The 24,104-nt window shown below is 42.2% G+C and overlaps 1 protein-coding gene and 1 long non-coding RNA gene across 2 annotated transcripts in view; both read left to right on the top strand.

The window, feature by feature from the left end:
• Positions 1-4,030: 4,030 nt before the first annotated feature.
• LOC146546954 (uncharacterized) lies at positions 4,031-5,948 on the top strand. The gene is made up of 3 exons (XR_014890789.1): positions 4,031-4,427; positions 5,051-5,143; positions 5,349-5,948. It is a non-coding gene; the product is annotated as an uncharacterized LOC146546954 (long non-coding RNA).
• Positions 5,949-6,105: 157 nt separating this feature from the next.
• The window catches only part of LOC146546955 (NLR family CARD domain-containing protein 3-like), a 45,558-nt gene continuing 27,559 nt past the window's right edge, over positions 6,106-24,104 (top strand). The window contains exons 1-6 of the mRNA XM_085265361.1: positions 6,106-6,413; positions 11,637-11,762; positions 11,847-11,948; positions 13,215-13,293; positions 20,838-21,045; positions 21,166-22,966. Coding sequence (XP_085121487.1) covers positions 11,686-11,762; positions 11,847-11,948; positions 13,215-13,293; positions 20,838-21,045; positions 21,166-22,966 — 2,267 coding nt within the window. The 5' untranslated portion in view covers positions 6,106-6,413; positions 11,637-11,685. The remainder of the gene's footprint in view (positions 6,414-11,636; positions 11,763-11,846; positions 11,949-13,214; positions 13,294-20,837; positions 21,046-21,165; positions 22,967-24,104) is intronic.

The raw sequence follows: 24,104 nt of genomic DNA on the forward strand, positions 1-24,104 counted from the left end.
ATGTGAGCAACGTAGTGACAAGCAAACCTATCAAGTCACATAAGTTGGAGGAAATTCGTAGAGCTACACAGAGGGACCCAGAGCTTCAAAAAGCAATCATCTTCATCAGACAAGGGTGGCCTCGGAGAATGGCAAAGAGCTCACCACTCCAAGGCTTTTATGCAGCCAGAAGCCACCTTTCAGAATCAGATGGTCTAGTGCTCTACCACGATCGCATCGTAATTCCCACAGCACTTAGACCCAGTATCCTTGACCAATTACATGAAGGCCACCAAGGACTAACTAAATGTAGAGAGCGCGCAAGATCAACAGTGTGGTGGCCCAACATTGGACTTCAAATAACACATAAGGTGAGGTCATGCAACTTTTGCAGAGAGCACAAGCCTACACAGCGACGGGAACCTCTCGTGACTACTCCTCTGCCCAATGGCCCCTGGCAAAAGATTGCAGCTGATCTTTGCGAGCTTGAGGGTAAGAACTTTCTTGTCGTTGTTGACTATTTTTCAAGAGACATTGAGATTGCTTCCCTCACTACAACAACCAGCAGACAGGTCATTAACAAGCTTAAACACATGTTCGTTAGATGGGGCATCCCGTTAGAACTGGTCAGTGACAATGGGACGCAGTTCACATCATCAGAGTTCCAAGACTTCAAACTGAGTTATGGCTTCACCCACACTACGTCGAGCCCTCATTACCCCCAGTCAAATGGAGCTGCTGAAAGAGCTGTCCAAACGGCCAAGTACATTCTCAAACAGCCTGACCCCTGCTTAGCCTTAATGAGTTACCGCTCTACACCAATTGCAGCAAGCCCAGCTCAACTTATGACAGGACGTCAAATCCGCACCACCGTCCCAGTACTCGAAAAGACATTGCTGCCCAGTCCAGTCAATAGGGACACAGTGTGCCAAAGAGATGCTGCAGCTAAGGACTCTTACAGATTCTTCTACAACCGCAGACATTCAGCTCGTCCACTTCCTGAGCTTCTCCCAGGCCAGGATGTTGTAGTGAAGCTTGACGGGGAAAAGGGGTGGACGACTCCAGCCAAGGTCATCAGTAAGTCTAAGGAGCCGAGATCCTACTTGGTGGAGATGGCGAATGGGAACGTGACTCGCCGCAACAGACGACACCTTCAGCCTGTCCCAGGCACCACTGATCCTGAGGAGCAGCAGCAGAGCACTGTTCCAGCTACATCGACTACTCCAACTAAAGGGGCGGCCGCTTCCCAAGAACCACCAGTAAGGCAGACATTGCCAATCCCTGTCCCGGGGTCTCCTCTCCACCCTACCACACCTGTGAGAGTGACTTCCAGGGGGCGGGAGATTAAAGTACCTCTCAGATTCAGAGACTGAGGACTATCTCCTTTCTATGTTCTAAGGGCAGAATAATCCCTTATCAGGACTGAGGGTAGTCTACCCCTGTGATGTCCTGCGTTCTGACAACACTGTTTTATGTTTAAAGTACTTTTGTTAAAGGGGGAGATGTTGTGAAATCTGTTTATGTTGTCCTAGTAAGGCTACCATGAGGGCAGCCACTAGAGGTCGCTAGGAGACCGGTGTGTATATGTGTTTTCCAGAAATTGATGTAGCCACGTACACTGCTGCTACAATTGAATAAAAAAGTGGTTCGTGCTTGAGAACCCTGCGTCTTATTGCCTCCGAACATGACAGGGAGGGATAACCATTGAAACAGCTCACATTCAGCTATCACACCTTTTCTCCTCATAGGGGTAAAAAAGTTTTTACTGTCCCCCTTTCCTGAGGAAAAGAAGCCAAATGCCAGCACACATCTGAGAGCGCATGTGGAGTGTGTAATCTGAAGGGTTAAAGAAATAAGCTGTTTTACTTTATCAATTGCCGGACGCATTAATGAATCTTTTACAGTGACTTGCCTAATTTCGAGTTAGGGCTGATACAAGTGCAGGTTGGTTTCCCTTATATACATAACTTGTTATTTTACTGGAAAGAAATATTTATGTAAATTTCAAAATATTATTCTAACTTTTTTTCTACATTCAGAATGTTATTGGGTTTTTTTTTTCATGAATGCTGTTAAAAATTGACTTGACCCAACACAAATAATAACTGGTTGATTACTTTACATAATTTCAGTTGAGGTGTGGAAATGTGCTAGCATGTTCTTTTAACATTTCATGAAACATGTACTTATGCTTATAGAAGGATAGGCTCACACATTTTTTGTGCATGTCTCTTTGAGAGGTATTTTGATATGTAAGTGTTAAAATAGAAGTGATCACACTTTTGTTTAATCATTTTTTTGAACTTCCATGTCTGAGTCCAGGCTCTGCACAAGTCATACCACTGAAGACCAGTAACATGAAGCTGGCCTTGTACCTGCCAGTAGTAAGCATGACTTAATTAAAAAATCCAATTTGACATCTGCAAATACTTTCAGTTGATACAACCTTTTACATTTTGACATTATGCTTGGAGGTTATGCTTGATTTCCACAGCATGTGCTAGTTCTAGACATGGCTCATGGTAACGAATCAATTTGTGGGCCATATAACTGCAAACTTTACAAATGCAAATGTCCCTCTACAGTGAATACCCACACACATTGCGTTGGTGACAGATGACGGGTATTAAGAGGAAGACACGGAAAAGGTGAAGCATTCTTATGTAACTCTAGGCATCAGATTAGGGGTTCAGGCTGCTGTAGGACAATACGTTTCCTGTCTGCACTAGTCCAAATTTAGATCCGACAAGTGGTTTCTCCATACTCATGCCCATTGTTTTCACTGGTGGCATATGCAGCGGGTCAAAGTCACTGTATGCCTCTGCTACCTGAAGCACTGACAGGTCAGGAAGAGGGCTAATCATTCTTCTGAAGAAATTTCAATTCAATTCAATCTTATTTATATAGCACCAAATCACAACAAAAGTTGCCTCAAGGTGCTTCATAGATACAGAGAAAAACCCAACAATCATATGACCCCCTATGAGCAAGCACTTTGGCGACAGTGGGAAGGAAAAACTCCCTTTTAACAGGAAGAAACCTCCGGCAGAACCAGGCTGCGACCGGTTGGGGTGAGAGAAGGAAGACAGGATAAAAGACATGCTGTGGAAGAGAGACAGAGGTTAATAACAGATATGATTCAATGCAGAGAGGTCTATTAACACATAGTGAGTGAGAAAGGTGACTGGAAAGGAAAACTCAATGCATCATGGGAATCCCCAGCAGCCTACGTTTATCGCAGCATAACTAAGGGAGGATTCAGGGTCACCTGGTCCAGCCCTAACTATATGCTTTAGCAAAAAAGAAAGTTTTAAGCCTAATCTTGAAAGTAGAGATAGTGTCTGGTTTATTCTAGTTCTGGTTTCACAGAAGAGGGGCCTGAAAACTGAAGGCTCTCCCTCCCATTCTACTTTTAAATACTCTAGGAACAACAAGTAGGCCTGCAGTGCAAGAGCAAGTGCTCTAATAGGGTGATATGGTACTACAAGGTCATTAAGATAAGATGGGGCCTGATTATTTAAGACCTTGTATGTGAGGAGCAGGATTTTGAATTCAATTCTGGATTTAACAGGAAGCCAATGAAGGGAAGCCAAAACAGGAGAAATATGCGCTCTCTTTCTAGTCCCTGTCAGTACTCTTGCTGCAGCATTTTGGATTAGCTGAAGGCTCTACAGGGAGTTTTTAGGACATCCTGATAATAATGAATTACAGTAGTCCAGCCTGGAAGTAATAAATGCATGAACTAGTTTTTCAGCGTCACTCTGAGACAGGATATTTCTAACTTTAGAGATGTTGCGCAAATGGAAGAAAGCAGTCTTACATATTTGTTTAATATGTGCGTTGAAGGACATGTCCTGGTCAAAAATGACTCCCAGGTTCCTCACAGCGTTACTGGAGGCCAAGGTAATGCCATCCAGAGTAAGAATCTGGTTAGATCTGATATTTCTAAGATTGTCAGGGCCGAGTACAATAACCTCAGTTTTATCTGAATTAAGAAGCAGAAAGTTAGCGGCCATCCAGGTGTTTATGTCTTTATGACTGTTACGGCCGCTGGCCTCAGGTGGCCCCGCCTTCCTCCATGGAAGCTACAGTGCTCCAGGACTCACGGGGGATTGGCTGGCCCGGACATATGCCCGCCCCAACTTCATGCGGATCCGAGCCTGTCAGACTACGCACACCATTGGCTGCCGCAGGAGCCTGGAGTACGACGGACAAGTGACACAGCTGTCTGCAGTTATGACAAGTGACACAGCTGACTGCAGTTAACTGATAGTATAAAAGGCTGAGGAGTCTTCATTCGTCGAGGGACTTGTTGATTTGAACAGACTGTACAGAGAGTCCCTCCCTTTTGCCTGTGTTTTGTGTTGCCTCCTGTGAGACGTTTAGTAGAGCAGTGCTCTACTGGTGTTATTAATCGTGGTGTTTGCTTAAAGTTTCTCTGCTGCCTAGTGAGTTGTTTCACTAACGGATTTCAGTTGTGTTAATAAACCTTATGTTTGTCTTCCTATCTAACTCCTTGGTCTCTGGGCTCGTTTATGTTACGTCCGCTGCCGCCTAGCAGAGCCGGGCCGTAACAATGACATTCCTGCAGTTTAACTAATTGGTGTGTGTTATCTGGCTTCATAGATAGATAGAGCTGGGTGTCATCTGCATAGCAGTGAAAATGTATGCTATGTCTTCTAATGATGCTGCCTAGGGGAAGCATGTATAGTGTAAACAGAATTGGTCCTAGCACTGAACCCTGTGGAACTCCATAATTAACCTCTGTGTGTGAAGAGGACTCTCCATTTATATGTACCAATTGGAGTCTATTAGATAGATATGATACAAACCACTGCAGCACAGTACCTGTAATACCTACAGCATGTCCTAATCGCTCTAATAGGATATTATGGTCAACAGTATCGAACGCTGCACTAAGGTCTAGCAGGACAAGCACAGAGAGAAAGAAAGTGTTCCTTTGAATAAAACATATCACACAAGCGTATTATATTGACACCACAATGTGTGAGGCAGAAAAACAGCAAAAAGTTTCTGTGTTGACAATATTTACTCTAATCCTTCTCTACAGACTTGGCCCTGTACAAGCTTAACTACCAGCATCTTTGCATGTGGACCTGGTTTTATACCCAGTGAAGTTGAGAACTACAGATCCAGAGTAAAGGTTAGGTGCAATGTAATTTTTATTTTTACAAATACATTATAGTCATACTTGAGGACTGTCAATATAATAAACGTAGCTCAGAGCTAGCTATTACTGTTTGACAGGCATTTAAATTAACTATCCAGTAAGAAACATACACATGTGCACCACTTTAAAAGTTACATCTGTCCGAGGTTTGTGCCATTGCTGTTCTGATTAAGTACAGGTGTAAACCGGAGGAACCACTGGCACACTGAGCTGGGAGAAGTGGGCTGTCTGGAACAGCAAACCAACTGCATGGCTGCCATGTGCAAGCCACACAGGAGCACCTGCACATCATCATAATTACAGGAACTGCATTGTGGAGGACTACCTGGGGATGGGTGATTTTCAGTCACTGGTGCAGGGTGGTGGCTTGAGGGGCAGTGCCAGGGAGGCTGGCAGGGCAGCTGAAAGCAATTCAATAATTATGCTCTCCCTCTTACCGTGACGCCGGGAGGAAGGAGGAACAGGTCGAGACAGCTGGAAAGCTGTCAGGATAAGAAACTAAATAAATAAAATACAAAATTGTAAATAAAACCAATCACAAACAGTGTCTTGGGGTCTTACTGTGATCAAGCCATATTTTGCACAAACTGAACAGCTTGAACTGTAAACTTTCAGAACACTTCAAGTCGATCTCAGTCAGATTACCAGTGCTGCCCTATTTTACACTATGAGGCTTGTCGTGCTACTTCATGGATCTGAAGCAAAAAGCTGGTACAGTAATCTCTCCAGTTACCCTGCCTGTTTGACACTAACAACAACAAACACAGATTAAAGCAATAAGTACAAATAGAAATTTAAACCTGTATGATCAAATCTTACTCTCGAAATTATATCATTTTCCACTTCTATAACTTCTTTTACATCTGTATACTATTAACACAGAACACAATACCTGCTTCCTGTATTTACATCATCCAATCAGCGTGCTGAACATTCTCACGTGGTTTGCAGTGACGCGTTTAGGTTCGCTTGGAGTTCATTTAGATTTTTCTCCGTGTGAAAACCGCAGGATAAAGCTATAAGTTGACAAACTCGTCGGGTGAATCGGACCAGAGTAAACGAACTACATGTGTGAAAATTCCACGAAAGAGTGCCTCCGTACACAGAATGCATCATCATCATCAGGAGGGGCGGGTTCCTTGGCAGCTGAGATGACGCTAACAGCAATCTCTCTAGGTGTTTCCTTCCTGCTCAAAGTTTATTCTTCCTGAGGTTACTGTCTGATGATCGTGTCCGTGTGAAGGTAATGTTAGCAGTCTGTAATGTTTTCCTGGCTAACATTAGCTGTGTGCAGAAAGTTATTCAGGCTTATGATATTTCAACCAGCAGTTCGTAGCTGCTGACTGTAGTATAGAGACTTCTGGTAGACCTTAAATACCATTACTTAGCTTGGCTCTTAGCTTTCCTGTCAGCTTGGCACAGTTTAGAAAAGCAGTGAGACCTCATAACACGAAGCCAACATGACTTTATCAGTCCTGTATCAGTGAACTAATTAGCTTCCTCTGCTCTCACAGGGGCATGAGTCTATGCACCGCTGATACCTACAGTACAGTATCCATTAGACTGCCTTCAGACAGCGAAGCCTGTAACAAAACAGGTTATTGAGTATATTGAGACCATTTAAAGAAGATCGCATATGACTCACAGTTTACAGCTCAATGGAAGAATTCAGATGTTGAGATGCAACATATTTAAAATAGAATTTTTACCTTTTCCTTGCTTAGCTTAGTATTTTGAAAATATTACAGCTTGTTTTCTCTTCTTTTAACAGTCTTAAAATATTCAGTTGCCCCTTTTAAACAATAGAATAGCTACACTCTTGTTTTCACCACAAATGTTTAACATTTTATTATTACCTGGTTTGTTTTGATATGGCTGCATATCTTAAGGGCAGTTGCACTGAGTTATGCTGAACTCTTTGAATTTACTGTGTGAGAATGCTGGGCAGTATGCACAAAAAATAATCTGTTTTTATTTCTATTTCATATATAAGGATAACAATACATTTCATTATTTCTATTTTATATCTAATATCTCTGCTTTTCTTTATCTATATGGGTAACACCCCCTCCAATCCATTATCAGAATAGTTGTCCAAGAGCCAAGGAGCACTTGTGGAGAGTTATACAGGGAATGCAGAATTATTAGGCAAGTTGTATTTTTGAGGAATAATTTTTTTATTGAACAACAACCATGTTCTCAATGAACCCAAAAAACTCATTAATATCAAAGCTGAATGTTTTTGGAAGTAGTTTTTAGTTTTAGCTATTTTAGGGGGATATCTGTGTTTGCAGGTGACTATTACTGTGCTGGCAAATTAACAAAAAACAAATATATACCCATTTCAATTATTTATTTTTACCAGTGAAACCAATATAACATCTCCACATTCACAAATATGCATTTCTGACATTCAAAAACAAATCAGCGACCAATATAGCCACCTTTCTTTGCAAGGACACTCAAAAGCCTGCCATCCATGGATTCTGTCAGTGTTTTGATCTGTTCACCATCAACATTGCGTGCAGCAGCAACCACAGCCTCCCAGACACTGTTCAGAGAGGTGTACTGTTTTCCCTCCTTGTAAATCTCACATTTGATGATGGACCACAGGTTCTCAATGGGGTTCAGATCAGGTGAACAAGGTGGCCATGTCATTAGTTTTTCTTCTTTTATACCCTTTCTTGCCAGCCACGCTGTGAAGTACTTGGATGCGTGTGATGGAGCATTGTCCTGCATGAAAATCACGTTTTTCTTGAAGGATGCAGACTTCTTCCTGTACCACTGCTTGAAGAAGGTGTCTTCCAGAAACTGGCAGTAGGACTGGGAGTTGAGCTTGACTCCATCCTCAACCCGAAAAGGCCCCACAAGCTCATCTTTGATGATACCAGCCCAAACCAGTACTCCACCTCCACCTTGCTGGCGTCTGAGTCGGACTGGAGCTCTCTGCCCTTTACCAATCCAGCCACGGGCCCATCCATCTGGCCCATCAAGACTCACTCTCATTTCATCAGTCCATAAAACCTTAGAAAAATCAGTCTTGAGATATTTCTTGGCCCAGTCTTGACGTTTCAGCTTGTGTGTCTTGTTCAGTGATGGTCGTCTTTCAGCCTTTCTTACCTTGGCCATGTCTCTGAGTATTGCACACCTTGTGCTTTTGGGCACTCCAGTGATGTTGCAGCTCTGAAATATGGCCAAACTGGTGGCAAGTGGCATCTTGGCAGCTGCACACTTGACTTTTCTCAGTTCATGGGCAGTTATTTTGCGCCTTGGTTTTTCCACACGCTTCTTGCGACCCTGTTGACTATTTTGAATGAAACGCTTGATTGTTCGATGATCACGCTTCAGAAGCTTTGCAATTTTGAGACTGCTGCATCCCTCTGCCAGATAGCTCACTATTTTTGACTTTTCTGAGCCTGTCAAGTCATTCTTTTGACCCATTTTGCCAAAGGAAAGGACGTTGCCTAATAATTATGCACACCTGATATAGGGTGTTGATGTCATTAGACCACACCCCTTCTCATTACAGAGATGCACATCACCTAATATGCTTAATTGGTAGTAGGCTTTCGAGCCTATACACCTTGGAGTAAGACAACATGCATGAAGAGGATGATGTGGACAAAATACTCATTTGCCTAATAATTCTGCACTCCCTGTAGAAAGGAATCAGCATGTATCAGTGTTTCAATGCACTTAACCACCATCGACTGTATGAATGCTCACCACACATGATTCCATAGCGGAAGAAACGGCATGTTGAAGTGTGTTTTTGAAGTTTACTGATCAACATTTAGACAAGCCTGTGAAATGCTAGAAGAATAAAGTCTGATCATGTGAGACCAAAACTGAACTCTTTGGATGCCACACCATGTTTTGAGATCAAAAGGCACTCCATGTCACCCAGTGAAGTCTGGAGGTGGGAACATCAAGCTGTGGGGCTGTTTTTCAGCATATGACACTGGCAAGCCTTATACAATTGAATGGAAAATGTATTGAGACATTCTTGATTTAAAAAAAAAAAATCTGCTGCCGCCTACCAGGATGATGAAGATGAAACCAGTGTGAACATTTCACCAGGACAATGATCCCAAAAAGAGATTCAATGAAACTGTCAGTTGGTTTTGGAGACAGAAAATTAAGATGCTAGAATAAACCAGCCAATCACCTGACCTTAATCCAACTGAAAATCTATGGAAAGAACTAAAGCTCAGAGTTCATGGAAAGGCTCCACTAAACCTTCAGGATTTGAAGACCTTGTTTAAGAAAAATTAAACAAACTTTTCACATTGCGAGTCTAGCTTTTTCTTGTTGCGTTTGTATGCTTAACAAACTGATCCAAACACTTTCATCCTTGAAAGATTCTCCCTGTTAGTGTATAGTGTGGCGTTTGTACTACACTTTTTTTTTTTTATTGCAAGAATGATACCCATCATTAATTTCAAAACTTATAGTGGTTAGATAGTAAAGTCTGTCATACAGTTGTTCTTGTGGATGCACCCGTTCATTGCACCCCTCACAGAGAGTGACTGAAGCTGCAATGGCTATCGCTGCTTTGACCAAGAAGATGTGGATATGAAAACAATGATTGTACAGCACTTGTCTCAGAGTTCCTGATGACTTCAATTCACCCCCTTCAATGCAATGCCAGTCCTTCTTGCTCTGCCAGTAAACTCCAGAAAATACTGTTATGGTTTAAAGGTCTCATTAAAGTCTATAAACTTCTCAATGTCTGTTATTATGTGTGACATTGCCCTAACATCAACCACAAGTCCTTTGTTTCAATCCGCAAACTTAGAATTCACCTATCTTGAATGCTAATGTGTTGTCTTCAGTGCCAGTTGTTTGTTTTGCATTGGCTTTCTTTCTTCATCTCCAGTTTGAATCTTTATGAGTGGAAGGGAAAAAAAAGTGCAGCACCATTTCTGTCCTCTGGACTTGCCAGGTTATTTATTTTTTTTGGCCACAATTATATCAGGTTAACATTACTTTACATTACCTCCTTCTATTTGTCTGTCCTTCTTACTGGGACACTTTGCCATAGTCTTCTTCATTTTTGTCATCTTTTTCATTGTCTTAATCCTCATTGGCCTCTCTCTTCCTTTAGAGGCACGGGTGGGGAACTCCAAGCCTCAAGGGCCGGTGTCCTGCGGGTTTTAGATCTGTCCTTGATCCAACGCAGCTGATTTAAATGACTAAATTACTCCCTCAACATGTCTTGAAGTTCTCCAGAGGCCTGTAATGAGCTAATCATTTGTTTGACCCAGGGTGATATCTAAAACCTGCAGGAAACCAGCCCTTGAGGTCTTGAGTTCCCCAGCCCTGCTCTAGAGGTGCCCCAGGAACTTTGCCTCACATAACACATAGTTTTTGTCATCTCTGTAGATGTATAATCTGTGTTAACTGCTCCCTTCTGGACTCATAACCTGTTGGCACAGCCATCATAATTAGATTTTTTTTAAATTTAATTTATTACACATGCACACTCATACATGTCATAGGTCAAAGTGTAAGTGTAAGAGCACATCCCCAACAATTTGTGCAACACTTAACAAAAGCTGAGTGTCTCACCTTCAAGTCTTTGTTTATAATTAAACTATGACTTGAATATGGTTTTGGTGAACACCTCAAATAAAAACAGCTTCTATGTCTGATCATAAATCCACTGAAGTTGATCAATAAATCCTCTAAATGTTTCATTGAGGCTGCAAAAAGTTTTAATGTTTAAAGTATCACCACACTTTAGAAATACTCAATTAAAGTGTGACTGCATTTAGAGTATGACTTCCGTTATATGCGTACATACTCATATAAGTTCTCAGCTGTGCTCTAATATTAATGTCACTGTAGTTTTCCGCGTGAGTCCATGGAGTTAACAACAGTTCAAAATCAGGACTTAATCTCTGATCATAAATAGTTATACAGAAGAAGTTCTCAGAGCTGCTATCAGTTTTCTGAATCCTCCTTTTTTCTGATCCTAAACACCACATTTAAAAGTTTGATTCTGTTCATCTGGACGTGGTGTTTTCATTGGGAGAAACGTTTCGTCACTTAACCAAGTGACTTCTTACGTCTCGGGTGACTGCAGGTTTCCCCAACCTTAAACAGTACATTTGCATAAACAATGAAACCAGCCCACTGAATGAATAATGGGCTGTGAGGTCAGTTTCTTGATCATTAATATGCAAACAGTCATGATCATTGATCAAAGACCATTGATAAATAGCCATGAGTACCATTCACAGAGAGTTGGGGAATGGCTGCAATCACAACATTGTAAGATGGCAAAAGATGTACCCTTAGGCCCCCTCCTTGACATGGTCTTTCCCTTTTCATGTAAATGGCCGCCTTGTCTTGAGAAGGCCAGCTGTGGCAGAAAAGAAGCAGCTGATATGTGGACAGCACACACGATGAAAAGTAGGATTTCAATTGATGTGCACATGAATGATTTGTGTTTTCTCTGCAGGCAAAGGTAAAAAATGTGTGTGAGCTGATGTGGATGTGAATTCAGCAGCATGGATCAGTGTGAGGACATAGAGGAGGGAGTCCCTCCCTCTAAAAGAGACAGAGAGAGCCAGGACAAAGGTCAGAGGTGAGATGACCATCTCTAAATGTCCATGACTCTTCTCCATGTCACAGATCAGCACTCACATCACTGCACCATCATTATTCACAGGAACCAACCTGGACCTGAACCCAGCTGTTTTTCCTTCAAGAGTGACCAGTCGATTCCTTTTTATATTGGGTTTAAAGAAGGCTGCTGTTCTCCTGCAGAGAGGTAATGTGTGTCTTAATGCTTTTGGTGAGTTGGTGTCTGTGAATAAATCCTCCATCATGTTTAATGTCAGCTCAGCTCTTTCTTACACACATTTTTACACACATTGTCCTGCTGACAAGTTTGTTTTTATGGAGGTTTGTGGATTCTTGCAGGGATAAAATCAAGAGCAATTCAATTTATTTATATAGCACTCTTCACAGGATAAAAACCACAAAGTGCTTCACAGTCATATAAAACAGATATACATAAAATACACCAAAAATCAAACATACAGCAAAAAATCTAATTAAAAGCCAGTCTAAATAAATGAGTCTTAAACTGCTTTTTAAAAGAATAAATATAAGCAAGAGCATTAACGGTGAGCACTGAACATTTAATCTAAAACCAGAAGAAAAAAGTTTAGACTTTGTTTTGTCTAGAAACTGGTGTACTATAGTACAGCAAGTCCCTCAGTTCCAGCCTTCGTGTACATCCCCTCAGTGGCTTTAAATTGAAGCTAAGTTGATACTCATGTGTTTGTCTGCTTTAACAGAAAGGAATGGCTAATTAGAATAGTTACCTGTAAATATATCCAAAGATGAGTTACACAGGTTACCCGAGTTATTGGATAATTATATTTCTGTGAATGTGTTTCTGTGGTTGTCACTCACTCTTATTCAGTTTCCTGTTAATGAGCTAACAGAGAACAGCTTTTCTGCTGTTACTAAAGAAAATATTTCCCATCAATTTGTCAAAATGATAACTTAACTTTATGGTGACCTTTGAAGTTGCCCTATGGCATAGGCCCAATCCAGATCAGTCAAACGTGGCATGGTTTTAGCCAACCCCAACTGACCACTGTAGCAGGGTCCATGCTCACAGGCACCAGTCAGCTTCTGATTGTCAGTATCTGGGATACCAAAACCTCAAAACGGTAGTCAATAGCAGAATAATCTGTTTGAAATTAGCAGAGAAGACTTGGTAAGTTTTTCACTCATATACTCAACTATGCTGCTCAACCTATACCATGTTTGGCAGCACAGCATGACATGAACTTTGTGTTAGTGTTTTGAAAAACATGAGTCGTAAAGAATGCAAAAAGCCACTGACCTTCACTTAACTGTCTTTGCGTCAGATACTACAAGGCACTTTTAGAGCCCCAAGCATTCGCAGGAGACAGCTGTGTTGCTTTTATTTATTTATGTTTTCTTAAGGCACTGAGAACCATAAGCATCCTGGATAGCCAGCTCTATGTTTTCTCATTTATTCTTTACAATTCCTCCACAGGGTGGACCAGCAGAGCTCAGAGGTTCCCAGTGATCAGTCTGCCCAGCAGCATCAAACACAGCTGGACTCCATATTTATGGTCTGTACATGTACAACTGCTACAATACTACAATTCTTTTCTGTTCACTCATCTCCATGCTGGGTGTGTGGATTGTGTTGTAGTTTAGGAGATAGAGCCAGTTGCCTAGTTGTCTGCAGTAGTGGAGATGAGGTGAAGAAAATTGTATGAACAACCAGGCATGACCTATAGAGCAACACACACACACACACACACACACACACACACACACACACACACACACACACATGCAGCACACACCTCATTGAATGGTTTTACTTCATTTTTACTACTTTCTACATTGCAGATATATACTGAAGACATCAAATACAGTGTCTTGAAAAGTATTCGACCCCCTTGAACTTTTCCACATTTTGTCACATTACAGCCACAAACATGAATCACTTTTATTGGAATTCCACGTGAAAGACCAATACAAAGTGGTGTACACGTGAGAAGTGGAACGAAAATCATACATGATTCCAAACATTTTTTTACAAATAAATAACTGAAAAGTGGGGTGTGTGTAATTATTCAGCCCCCTGAGTCAATACTTTGTAGAACAAGCTTTTGTTGCAATTACAGCTGCCAGTCTTTTAGGGTATGTCTCCAGCTTTGCACATCTAGAGACTGAAATCCTTGCCCATTCTTCTTTGCAAAACAGCTCCAACTCATTCAGATTAGATGGACAGCGTTTGTGAACAGCAGTTTTCAGATCTTGCCACAGATTCTCGATTGGATTTAGATCTGGACTTTGACTGGGCCATTCTAACACATGGATGTGTTTTGTTTTAAACCATTCCATTGTTGCCCTGGCTTTATGTTTAGGGTTGTTGTCCTGCTGGAAGGTGAACCTCCGCCCCAGCCTCAAGTCTTTTGCAGACTCCAAGAGGTTTTCTTCTAAGATTGCCCTGTATTTGGCTCCATCCATCTTCCCATCAACTCTGACCAGCTTCCCTGTCCCTGCTGAAGAGAAGCACCCCCAGTTGTTAACAATGGCTTTCTTCTTGCCACTCTTCCATAAAGGCCAACTTTGTGCAGTGCACGACTAATAGTTGTCCTATGGACAGATTCCCCCACCTGAGCTGTAGATCTCTGCAGCCCGTCCAGAGTCACCATGGGCCTCTTGGCTGCATTTCAGATCAGCGCTCTCCTTGTTCGGCCTGTGAGTTTAGGTGGACGGCCTTGTCTTGGTAGGTTTACAGTCGTGCCATACTCCTTCCATTTCCGAATAGTCTGCTTTAAATTTCTCGATAACTTAATCCCTGACCTGTCTGGTGTATTCTTTGGACTTCATGGTGTTGTTGCTCCCAATATTCTCTTGGACAACCTCTGAGGCCGTCACAGAGCAGCTGTATTTGTACTGACATTAGATTACACACAGTAATCACTCTATTTAGTCATTAGCACTCATCAGGCAATGTCTATGGGCAACTGACTGCACTCAGACCAAAGGGGGCTGAATAATTACGCACACCCCACTTTGCAGTTATTTATTTGTAAAAAATATTTGGAATCATGTATGATTTTCGTTCCACTTCTCACGTGTACACCACTTTGTGTTGGTCTTTCACGTGGAATTCCAATAAAATTGATTCATTTTTGTGGCTGTAATGTGACAAAATGTGGGAAAGTTCAAGGGGGCCGAATATTTTTGCAAGCCACTGTATATGAAGAAAGATGTCAAAGTATCCACCCTTTGGCACTATAAACCCTTGGTCTTTTCTCAATGAGCTTCAGTCACCTGTGTAAGGTTTTCACTTACACTTGTTTCTTGTCATGGTTCATTTGTGGAATTTCTTGCCTTCTTAATGGGGTTGAGACCATCAGTTGTGCTATGTAGAAGCTTAGGCTGTCAGGTATTGTTCCAACCTATTTGAAAACTGTTAGCTGATTAGTTCTTGCCATAATATGAATTCTAAGTATAGAGAACAACAGTCCATCATTACTTTAAGAACTGACACTTTGAATGTGTCCCCAAGTGCAGTTGCAAAAATTATCAAGCGCTACAACAAGACTGGCTCACATGAGGACCGTCCCAGGAAAGGAAGACCGAGTCACCTCTGCTGCTGAGGATAAATTCATCAGTCACCAGCCTCAGAAACTTTCAGAACTTTTTTCCATAATAAATGAAATCATCTGTATAGATTTACTTTGGTTATTAGAAGTTTCGTAGTTCCCAGGCTTGTCAGGTATATCTTTTCCACTCACCTTTTGCTTCTGAAGTGGTTGGTCAGGACAAGAGATGGCACCTTTATACCTGTATGCAAAAAAAAAAAAAAACACTGCACCCAAAATATGTCATAGTTGAGCAATACTGATCAATCTAATAAACTTAAATCTACACCATCCTCCGTGTTCTGGTATTCTAAACAGTGATTTGCAGAAATACTAAACAACCTAAATAATAGGGTTGCCAACTCCCAGCAAAAAAAATAGGGAACCACCTCCCCACCCGCCACCTGATGATGCTTAATCAATGTAATCGACTTTTTTTTTTTAATGCACGTGTTTAAAAAAAAAAAAAAAAATGCCCAGAAATCAATTATTTTCCTACAATAATTAAATAGATTCAACATCTTTCTTCAACAAAATTGCAGACTGCACAGATGGTACCTTCTGATAGTTGCACGTGAGTGAGTGTGTGTGAATGGGGGGTGCGGTTGTGTGACTTCCTGCTGATCACAAAAGGGTCACCTCCCTTACGATGTATATGGCTCAATTACTGTAACGGTCTACTATACACAAACACAGGTGAGGTCATAAATGGCAAGAAGTAAACATCCTCACTACATAAGAACAGAAACCGAACCTTCACATAGGATGTGCCTGTAGTTAAACACTATAGCTAATTACCCATTCAACAGGCTAGGGAGGAGGATAGAAACAGAAGAATGTCTTTGATCATACAGTTTAAGGCAAGGCTTACAAATGTAAGTAACACAGTGGCAACATTTAACTATTTCAACCTAACACCGGTAACTGCCAAATTTATTTGCCATTAAAACAGAAGGATGGTATCTCCATGAAACCTCTCTTGACATGTCTAGATGATATTAAAGTTTGGTTGGCTTTAAACCTTTTAAATAACCTTTTTATAAAAAGAAAACAGAGGTGTTGGTGTTTGGACCCAGTGGTCCCTGTGAGCCTTCCTCTGTTGATTTGGGACCCTTGGAAGTTTATTTTAAACCTGTTGCTTCTGACCTAGGTTTTAAGTTGGACAATGGTGGTTTTTTTTTTTTTTTTGGTTTTTTTTTTTTAAATTGGCCAGCCAAATTAGAGCAGTGAAGTCCAGCTTTTATCATTTAAAGCGACTGGCAAGAGTGAAATCTTTCTAGGCAGCACCTCGAAACAGTGATCCATGCATTTATTTCATTTATTTCTTTAATCAGTTTTCCATTTGACGTTTATTCAGCAGTGTGAAAACTTTAGAACTTTTAATCTCAGCCAAACTGGTTTACTCACAAATAAATAAAACACCGAAAAAAGCCAAACAATAACATTTTTAAGTTATATAAATGACCTATATTTATCATGTTTAACCTGAGTAGCGAAAAATGGGGTTTTAAAACGATGTGCCGGTAGCTCGCTGTTTTCGCTGGCTTTAGTGAGCTGGCTAGCTATGGAGCTAGTGGGTAACAGACGTCTCCAAGACATTGGGAGCACTTTTGCAAGTATGTGATGTCTTGATAAACCGAGCAGATATTTGAAGTTTACACAGCTACATTCTCGCCTGAAAATATGTTAAAAATGTAATTTGTGATCCAGAAAGAATAAGAGTAATATTAAAACTAAGTAGCTGCCGCCATTGTTGGAAACTGCAATTGGCTGGGCCGCGCTATGAATTCTGAGATATGGTGGGTCATGAAGGATACACCCTACCCATCTTTCAAATCTGGGGAAAAGGAGGAAGCATTTGTCAACCGCATTTGGAGGAGTCTACAAATTTGGCCAGCCGCGTCGCTGTGACGTAATCGGCCTACAAATGCGGCCTCAGGAGGATGCAGCCCATGAATTTGGAACCCCCCCCATCACTCTCTTAGGTCAGCTGACCAGCTGCTCCTGGAAGTACCGAAATCCAGAAGGAAGCTTGGAGGGGACAGGGCCTTTTCTATCGTGGCTCCTAAATTATGGAATAACTTGCCCTTGCACAATAGAGAGATCCCTTCACGCTCCACTTTTAAAACACATCTTAAAACAAATTTTTATTCTTTAGCTTTTGACCTCATTGAGACTCGTAATTAAATTAGTTATTTTATTAATTATTTTGCTTTTTCTCTTATTTGGCTTTGATTTAGATAAACCATATCCTAGTCATGAGAGATTAGGGATGGGTATCGTTTAGGTTTTATCCAAACCGGTACTTTTGAAACGGTGCCAGTGCTTAAACGGTGACTCGAACCCTTTAAAGCCGGTCGGAGTGGGCACGCTCTGTTTTGCGTAACTATTTTTAAATCCCGGTAGCACTGCAACCACGTAAGCTAGTGCAATAATTTTTTTTGAATATGAAACCAGAGGAGTTGTACTTACATCTTATGCCATCAGCTTGTCCTAGGTCACAGTTTCCTTCCACACATAGCTTTGCAAAAACTGCATAAAAAGTACTTGCAGCAACAAAAACATAATATTCCAGAAACACGCTTTGCTGATCCGATTAGTTCTTCTTAACACTTCCTACGTCCATCAGCGCGAACTATCGCATGTCCGCCATGACCTGCCCAAAACCGGAAGTGATGTCATTTTGCGGAAATGTAGTTTTTTACCATCAGGGCCTTATGAGCCTATACTGGTCTTTTTAAAAGTTATGTTTGACTTTATGACTTTCTGTGTCGTTTCTGGGATGCTTAAGACTCATATTGCACTGCTGGAAATAGTTCATTTTGATGCATATGCTGTTTTTTTGCAAATTTGCATTATAATATTTATTTTCGTTTGTCCTGCAGTATATAAAAAAACATGTATTTCAAAAATAAAACTATGAAGACACTTGAAATAAATTTCCTGTGATGGGAAACTATTTTGTGCAACTTTTTTGTATTTACAGTTTTGAGGGTTAAGCCTCTTAAATTTCTCTAACTAGAAATATATGTTAAAAAAACAAAAATGATTTTCAAATTTTTTTTGCAATGTATGTAATTACTATGCACTTAATGCATACATATTATTAAAATTTGGACTATAATGGTTGTATTGATGTATAGCAACTTGAAATGCTCCCAAAAATGGCTCCACAACATGTAAAAATATAATATAAGCTCTGGCGGCCTTGGTTCTATGGTAGGTCTTAAAGGGTTAAAGAATGAAGAACACAAACTTTGTCCAAAAACCTATTATGTTTTTACTTTTAGCAGTCTCCTTTTTTTCCGCAAAATGATAACTAAGTTAGCCTTTTCTATTGATACAACATACCTCCTTTGTTTGGAACCGGTGCTTAAAAAATGGAAAACACAAACTTTGTCCTAAAACCTCTCATGTTTAATTGTTTTTTTTTTTTTTTTTTTTTTGTAAAAATATAACAATGTTAGCCTTTTCTGCAGCTATAGGGCATATATGGTATCACTCTTGGCTGGAAGCAGTGCTTAAACAAAAACACAAACTTTGTCCAAAAACCTCTCATGTTTAGCTTTTTCCTCTTTTTCTTTGGTCATTTTAGCCGTTTTGGCCAGGGTGAAGGGAGTATCTGCCATCAAACAAGAAGACAGCCGCATGTAACTACGACTGTGTTTGCTAGTTCACCTTACATGCATTAATTTAATAACATGGTGTGGTGAGAATAAGGCACGGCGGGTCCAGGGATCAGTGTTTAAAGCCATTTTATTTCCATCACCTCACACCACAACCACCCAACCCCTGAGTCCTCGTGTTTTTAACTTGGCGGACGTGATTAAGGATGCCGTGCAGGTGCGTCCGCCCTCCCTACACGGCACCGCCGGCCACGCCCCACCACATACCCCCATCGCCCGACTGAGGCCGGGGAGCCATCCGGCCGAACCTACTCACCCCCCACCGCAAGCGGGAGAGGGGATCAGCCCGGACCGTCGGCACCCCCGGACCCTGGCCTAGCGAGAGGGAGGTGTCTGTTCTGGTGGCCGCCCACTCATCCAGCGGCGCCGGTCATGAGGTGGGTCCGGGGGTCGCCCACGTATCCAATGGCAGCCCCGGAGCTGGACCGGAGGCGCAGCCGGCGTGACGTTGAGCCGGGGCTCATGGGCGGCTGAGCAGGCGTCCAGCACGCCGGACCACACCACACGCCGGCCTCTGGTGGAGGCGAGGCCGCTCTGCTCCGCCCGCCGACCTCGGGCTTCGGTGACGCGGACTCCCCTAGCACGGGCACCTCCGACATATCCCGCGGCTCCTCGGGCACCGCCTCCGCGGCTGCGGCTGTTGCTGCCGCCTCTCCTTCCAGCCGGCACAGACCCTCGCCCGCCTCGTCCTCCGCCTCCGATTGGAGCGGCTCCTCCACCGCTCCCGGCAGGAGCAGCCCTTCACCCGGCTGTTCCTCCTCCTCCGGCAGGCTCGGACCCCCGCGTGACTCGTCCACCACCTCCAGCTGCCGAGGTGCCCCACACAGCTCCTCCACCGCTTTCCCACAGTCAGTATACCCCGGTGGGGGTGGTGGCGTCGAGGTCGCCCAGGCCTGGAGCATCGCGGCCAGCTCTGCCATCTTCCCCAGGTGGCGTTCGCTCTCCTTCCGCAGCTCTTCCTGTTGGCGACGCACCTCCGCCGCCTGCTCCCGCTGGGTGGCCGCCATTTCGGCCACCATCTCGGCCAGCTCTTCCCTTCCCTGGCTCTGGTAAGTACCCGCCATGCCGCCTCCTGGGTTTCGGCACCAGTGTGGTGAGAATAAGACACGGCGGGTCCATGGATCAGTGTTTAAAGCCATTTTATTTCCATCACCTCACACCACAACCACCCAACCTCGTGTTTTTAACTTGGCGGACGTGATTAAGGATGCCGTGCAGGTGCGTCCGCCCTCCCTGCATGGCACCGCCGGCCACGCCCCACCACACATGGTTAGCCTACTCAACATAAATTACAAACAAACAACATTAAGCTACTCACCCAGAGAAGAATGGCTGCTGCTGCCATCATCATCCGTCATCATATCTGCTACACTGGCAGGTAGCAGAAGGTTCTTGGGGGATATCAGTACCCATCCCTATGAGAGATGGCATCCAACTTCACACTGTGAAGCTGGCATATAGAAATATACTATTTTTTATTTTTCTGTTAGGGGTCTGTATTTTTTTTTCTTTGGTTAGTTGTGAGTATTGCATGTTGTTTCTAGTTCTTGCACTGCACTGCAGTGATCGAAAGATGTTTTGCCGAATGTTTGCACTGGACATTAATGGGAAAAATGCAGCAGAGGTGAACCAACACACAACAATGACAACCTATGGATATCATAAACTATCCCTTAATTGTGTTGCTATAAGCTCAGGCTGAAAGGGGATTTCCTGTGATGCACTGAGCTTTTGTTCTTCACTGCCTTCTTTTTAATCCACAGGTGTTTCTCTACCTATGCCATCTCATTTAACTTAATTTAATCCTGCATTCTGTTCTAGCTTCTGGAGGAAAACATCATCACCTTTGTGAAGAATGAGCTGGGCAAGATCCAGAAGGTTCTGAGTCCGGATTATACGGAAGCCTTAGAGAGTCAGAGGGAAGATGAAGGTGATGAGCAGAAGTCGAGCAGAAAGGCATTTGTTGAGATCACAATGTACTTCCTGAGGAAAATGAAATATAAGAAGCTGGCTGATCATCTACAGAGCCGTAAGAAGATTCCTTTATTTAAGTGTGTGTGTGTGTGTGTGTGTGTGTGTGTGTGTGTGTGTGTGTGTGTGTGTGTGTGTGTTTTTTTTTTTTTTCTTTTTAATCTATTGTTTCTTTCAGGAACTTGCACTAGGGATTACAAGTGGAGCCAGCATGAAATTAAATCTAATCTGCAGAAGAAGTTCCAGTGTGTGTTTGAGGGGATCGCTAAAGCAGGAAACCCAACCCTTCTGAATGAGATCTACACAGAGCTCTACATCACAGAGGGAGGGACTGCAGAGGTCAATGATGAGCATGAGGTCAGACAGATTGAAACAGCATCCAGGAAACCAGACAGACCAGAAACAACAGTCAGACAAGAGGACATCTTTAAACCTTCATCTGGAAGAGTTACACCAATCAGAACAGTGCTGACAAAGGGTGTGGCTGGCATTGGGAAAACAGTCTTAACACAGAAATACGCCCTCGACTGGGCTGAAGGCAAAGCCAACCAGGACATCCAGTTTATATTTCCATTCACTTTCAGAGAGCTGAATGTGCTGAAAGAGGAAAAGTTTAGCTTGGTGGAACTTGTTCATTACTACTTTACTGAAACCAAAGAAGCAGGAATTTGGAGGTTTGAAGACTTCCAGGTTGTGTTCATCTTTGATGGTTTGGATGAGTGTCGACTTCCTTTGGACTTCAACAACACAGCAACCCTGACTGATATTACAGAGTACACTTCAGTAAATGTTCTGCTTGTAAATCTCATCAGGGGGAACCTTTTTTCCTCTGCTCGCATCTGGATAACCACACGACCTGCAGCAGCCCATCTCATCCCTCCACAATGTGTTGATATGGTGACAGATGTCATGGGGTTCACTGATCAACAGAAGGAGGAGTACTTTAAGAAGAGATTTAGAGATAGGAAGCAGAGAAAAAGGATCATCTCCCACATCAAGACATCACGAAGTCTCCACATCATGTGCCACATCCCAGTCTTCTGCTGGATCACTGCTACAGTTCTGGAGGATGTGCTGAAAACCGGAGAGGGAGAACGGTTGCCCAAGACCCTGACTGAGATGTACATCCACTTCCTGGTGGTTCAGACCAAAGTGACGAAGGTCAAGTATGATGGAGGAGCTGAGACAGATCCACACTGGACTCCAGAGAACAGGAAGATGATTGATTCTCTGGGAAAACTGGCTTTTGATCAGCTGCAGAAAGGAAAGCTGATCTTCTATGAATCAGACCTGACGGAGTGTGGCATCGATATCAAAGCAGCCTCAGTGTACTCGGGAGTGTTCACACAAGTATTTAAAGAGGAAAGAGGGCTGTATCAAGACAAGGTGTTTTGCTTCATTCATTTAAGTGTTCAGGAGTTTCTGGCTGCTCTTCATGTCCATCTGACCTTTATCAATTCTGGAATAAATCTACTGGAAAAACAACAAACAACCTCCCAGACGTCTGAAACAAGCGAGCCTACATTCTTCTACCAGAGTGCTGTGGGCAAGGCCTTACAGAGTCCAAATGGACACCTGGACTTGTTCCTGCGCTTCCTCGTGGGTTTTTCACTCCAGACCAACCAAAGTCTCCTGCGAGGCCTGCTGATACAGACAGAAAACAGCTCACAGACCAATCAGGAAACAGTTCAGTACATCAAGAAGATGATCAATGAGAATCTGTCTGCAGAGAAAAGCATCAATCTGTTCCACTGTCTGAATGAACTGAATGATAGTTCTCTAGTGGAGGAGATCCAACAGTGCCTGAGTTCAGGACTTCTCTCCACAGATGAGCTGTCTCCTGCTCAGTGGTCAGCTCTGGTCTTCATCTTACTGTCATCCGAAAAAGATCTGGATGAATTTGACTTAAAGAAATTCTCAGCCTCTGAGGAGGCTCTTCTAAGGCTGCTGCCAGTGGTCAAAGCCTCCAACAAAGCTGTGTAAGTAAATATCCTCTTTTTATTTCTAAAATGTTAAAGCTATTTAAGAAGAAAGTCATGCAAATCAAAATCTAATCCTGTTAAAAATGTCAAATTTTTGAATATAATGATGTAATCACAGTCAAGTAAGTTTTAGTTCTAGTGTTTCATAACAGTAGAAAGTGCAAGTACTCCATATGACCCACCCAGGCTGATGAACAAAATCATATTTGTTTTTCTATTTAAAGGTTCCTGTTGCTGGATATAAGAAAAAATGTACTGATTCATGAAAAAAAAAATCTATTTATCCAGCTACTCATTATACAATACATTCATTTTGTCCCTGTCATCAAGAAATGTTATCAATAGTGCTCCTGGAGAAATATTTTTTTTATCTTTTTCCAGACCACTTTGGTACACTTCCTTCAGATTAGTTCAGTTGTCAAGACCAAGCACCTCCATAAGCCATTTTACCAAAATAAGAACAGGTCTGAACACTCAGCCCCCTGTGCCTCAGGTTTTAAATTCACACACTTGACTTTAAGACATTCATGTAGTTTAACTTTATTGGTTTGTATCTTCTGTCTTCATGAGTAGACACAGCTGGATATCATCTGCATAACAATAAAAATGTATCTTATGTTTTTTTTTTTAATAATACTGCCGAAGGAAGGCATGGATAATGTAAATAGAACTGATCCCATCACAGAACATGTGGAACTCAAAGTGAAGAAGACTCCCAATTCACATTAACAAATCTGAGTTTATTAGATAGATGTGATTCAAACCCCTTCAGCGCAGGACCGTCCAATACCTATGGCATATTCGAATTTCTATAGTGAAATATCACAGCGCTGGGGTTGAACGCGACAAGAATAAAGGTGAGTCTACAGTCAGAGTTCATAAAAAGACCATTTGTAACCTTTAGACAAACCATTCTTATAAAGATGATCAGTTTAACTGCTCTTTTAAATATAAACGAAAGGTTCGAGATTGTCCCAGAATTAGCCTAGACAGGTGGGACGAGTAAAAGGTTTTTCAGCAATGGTTCAGTTGTGGAAATCTTAAAGGCCTCTGGTACATTATCCATCGATGCAGGTTAATTGATCATTTTTAAGATTTGGTTAAATTTTGTCGAGTCTTCTAGGAATGGTGTCTA

The sequence above is a fragment of the Mchenga conophoros genome, linkage group LG23 (assembly GCF_057382185.1).
Source record: "Mchenga conophoros isolate Kocher_MC1m ecotype Shallow Benthic linkage group LG23, M_conophoros_male_GT1.1, whole genome shotgun sequence".
Classification (NCBI taxonomy): Eukaryota; Metazoa; Chordata; class Actinopteri; order Cichliformes; family Cichlidae; genus Mchenga; species Mchenga conophoros.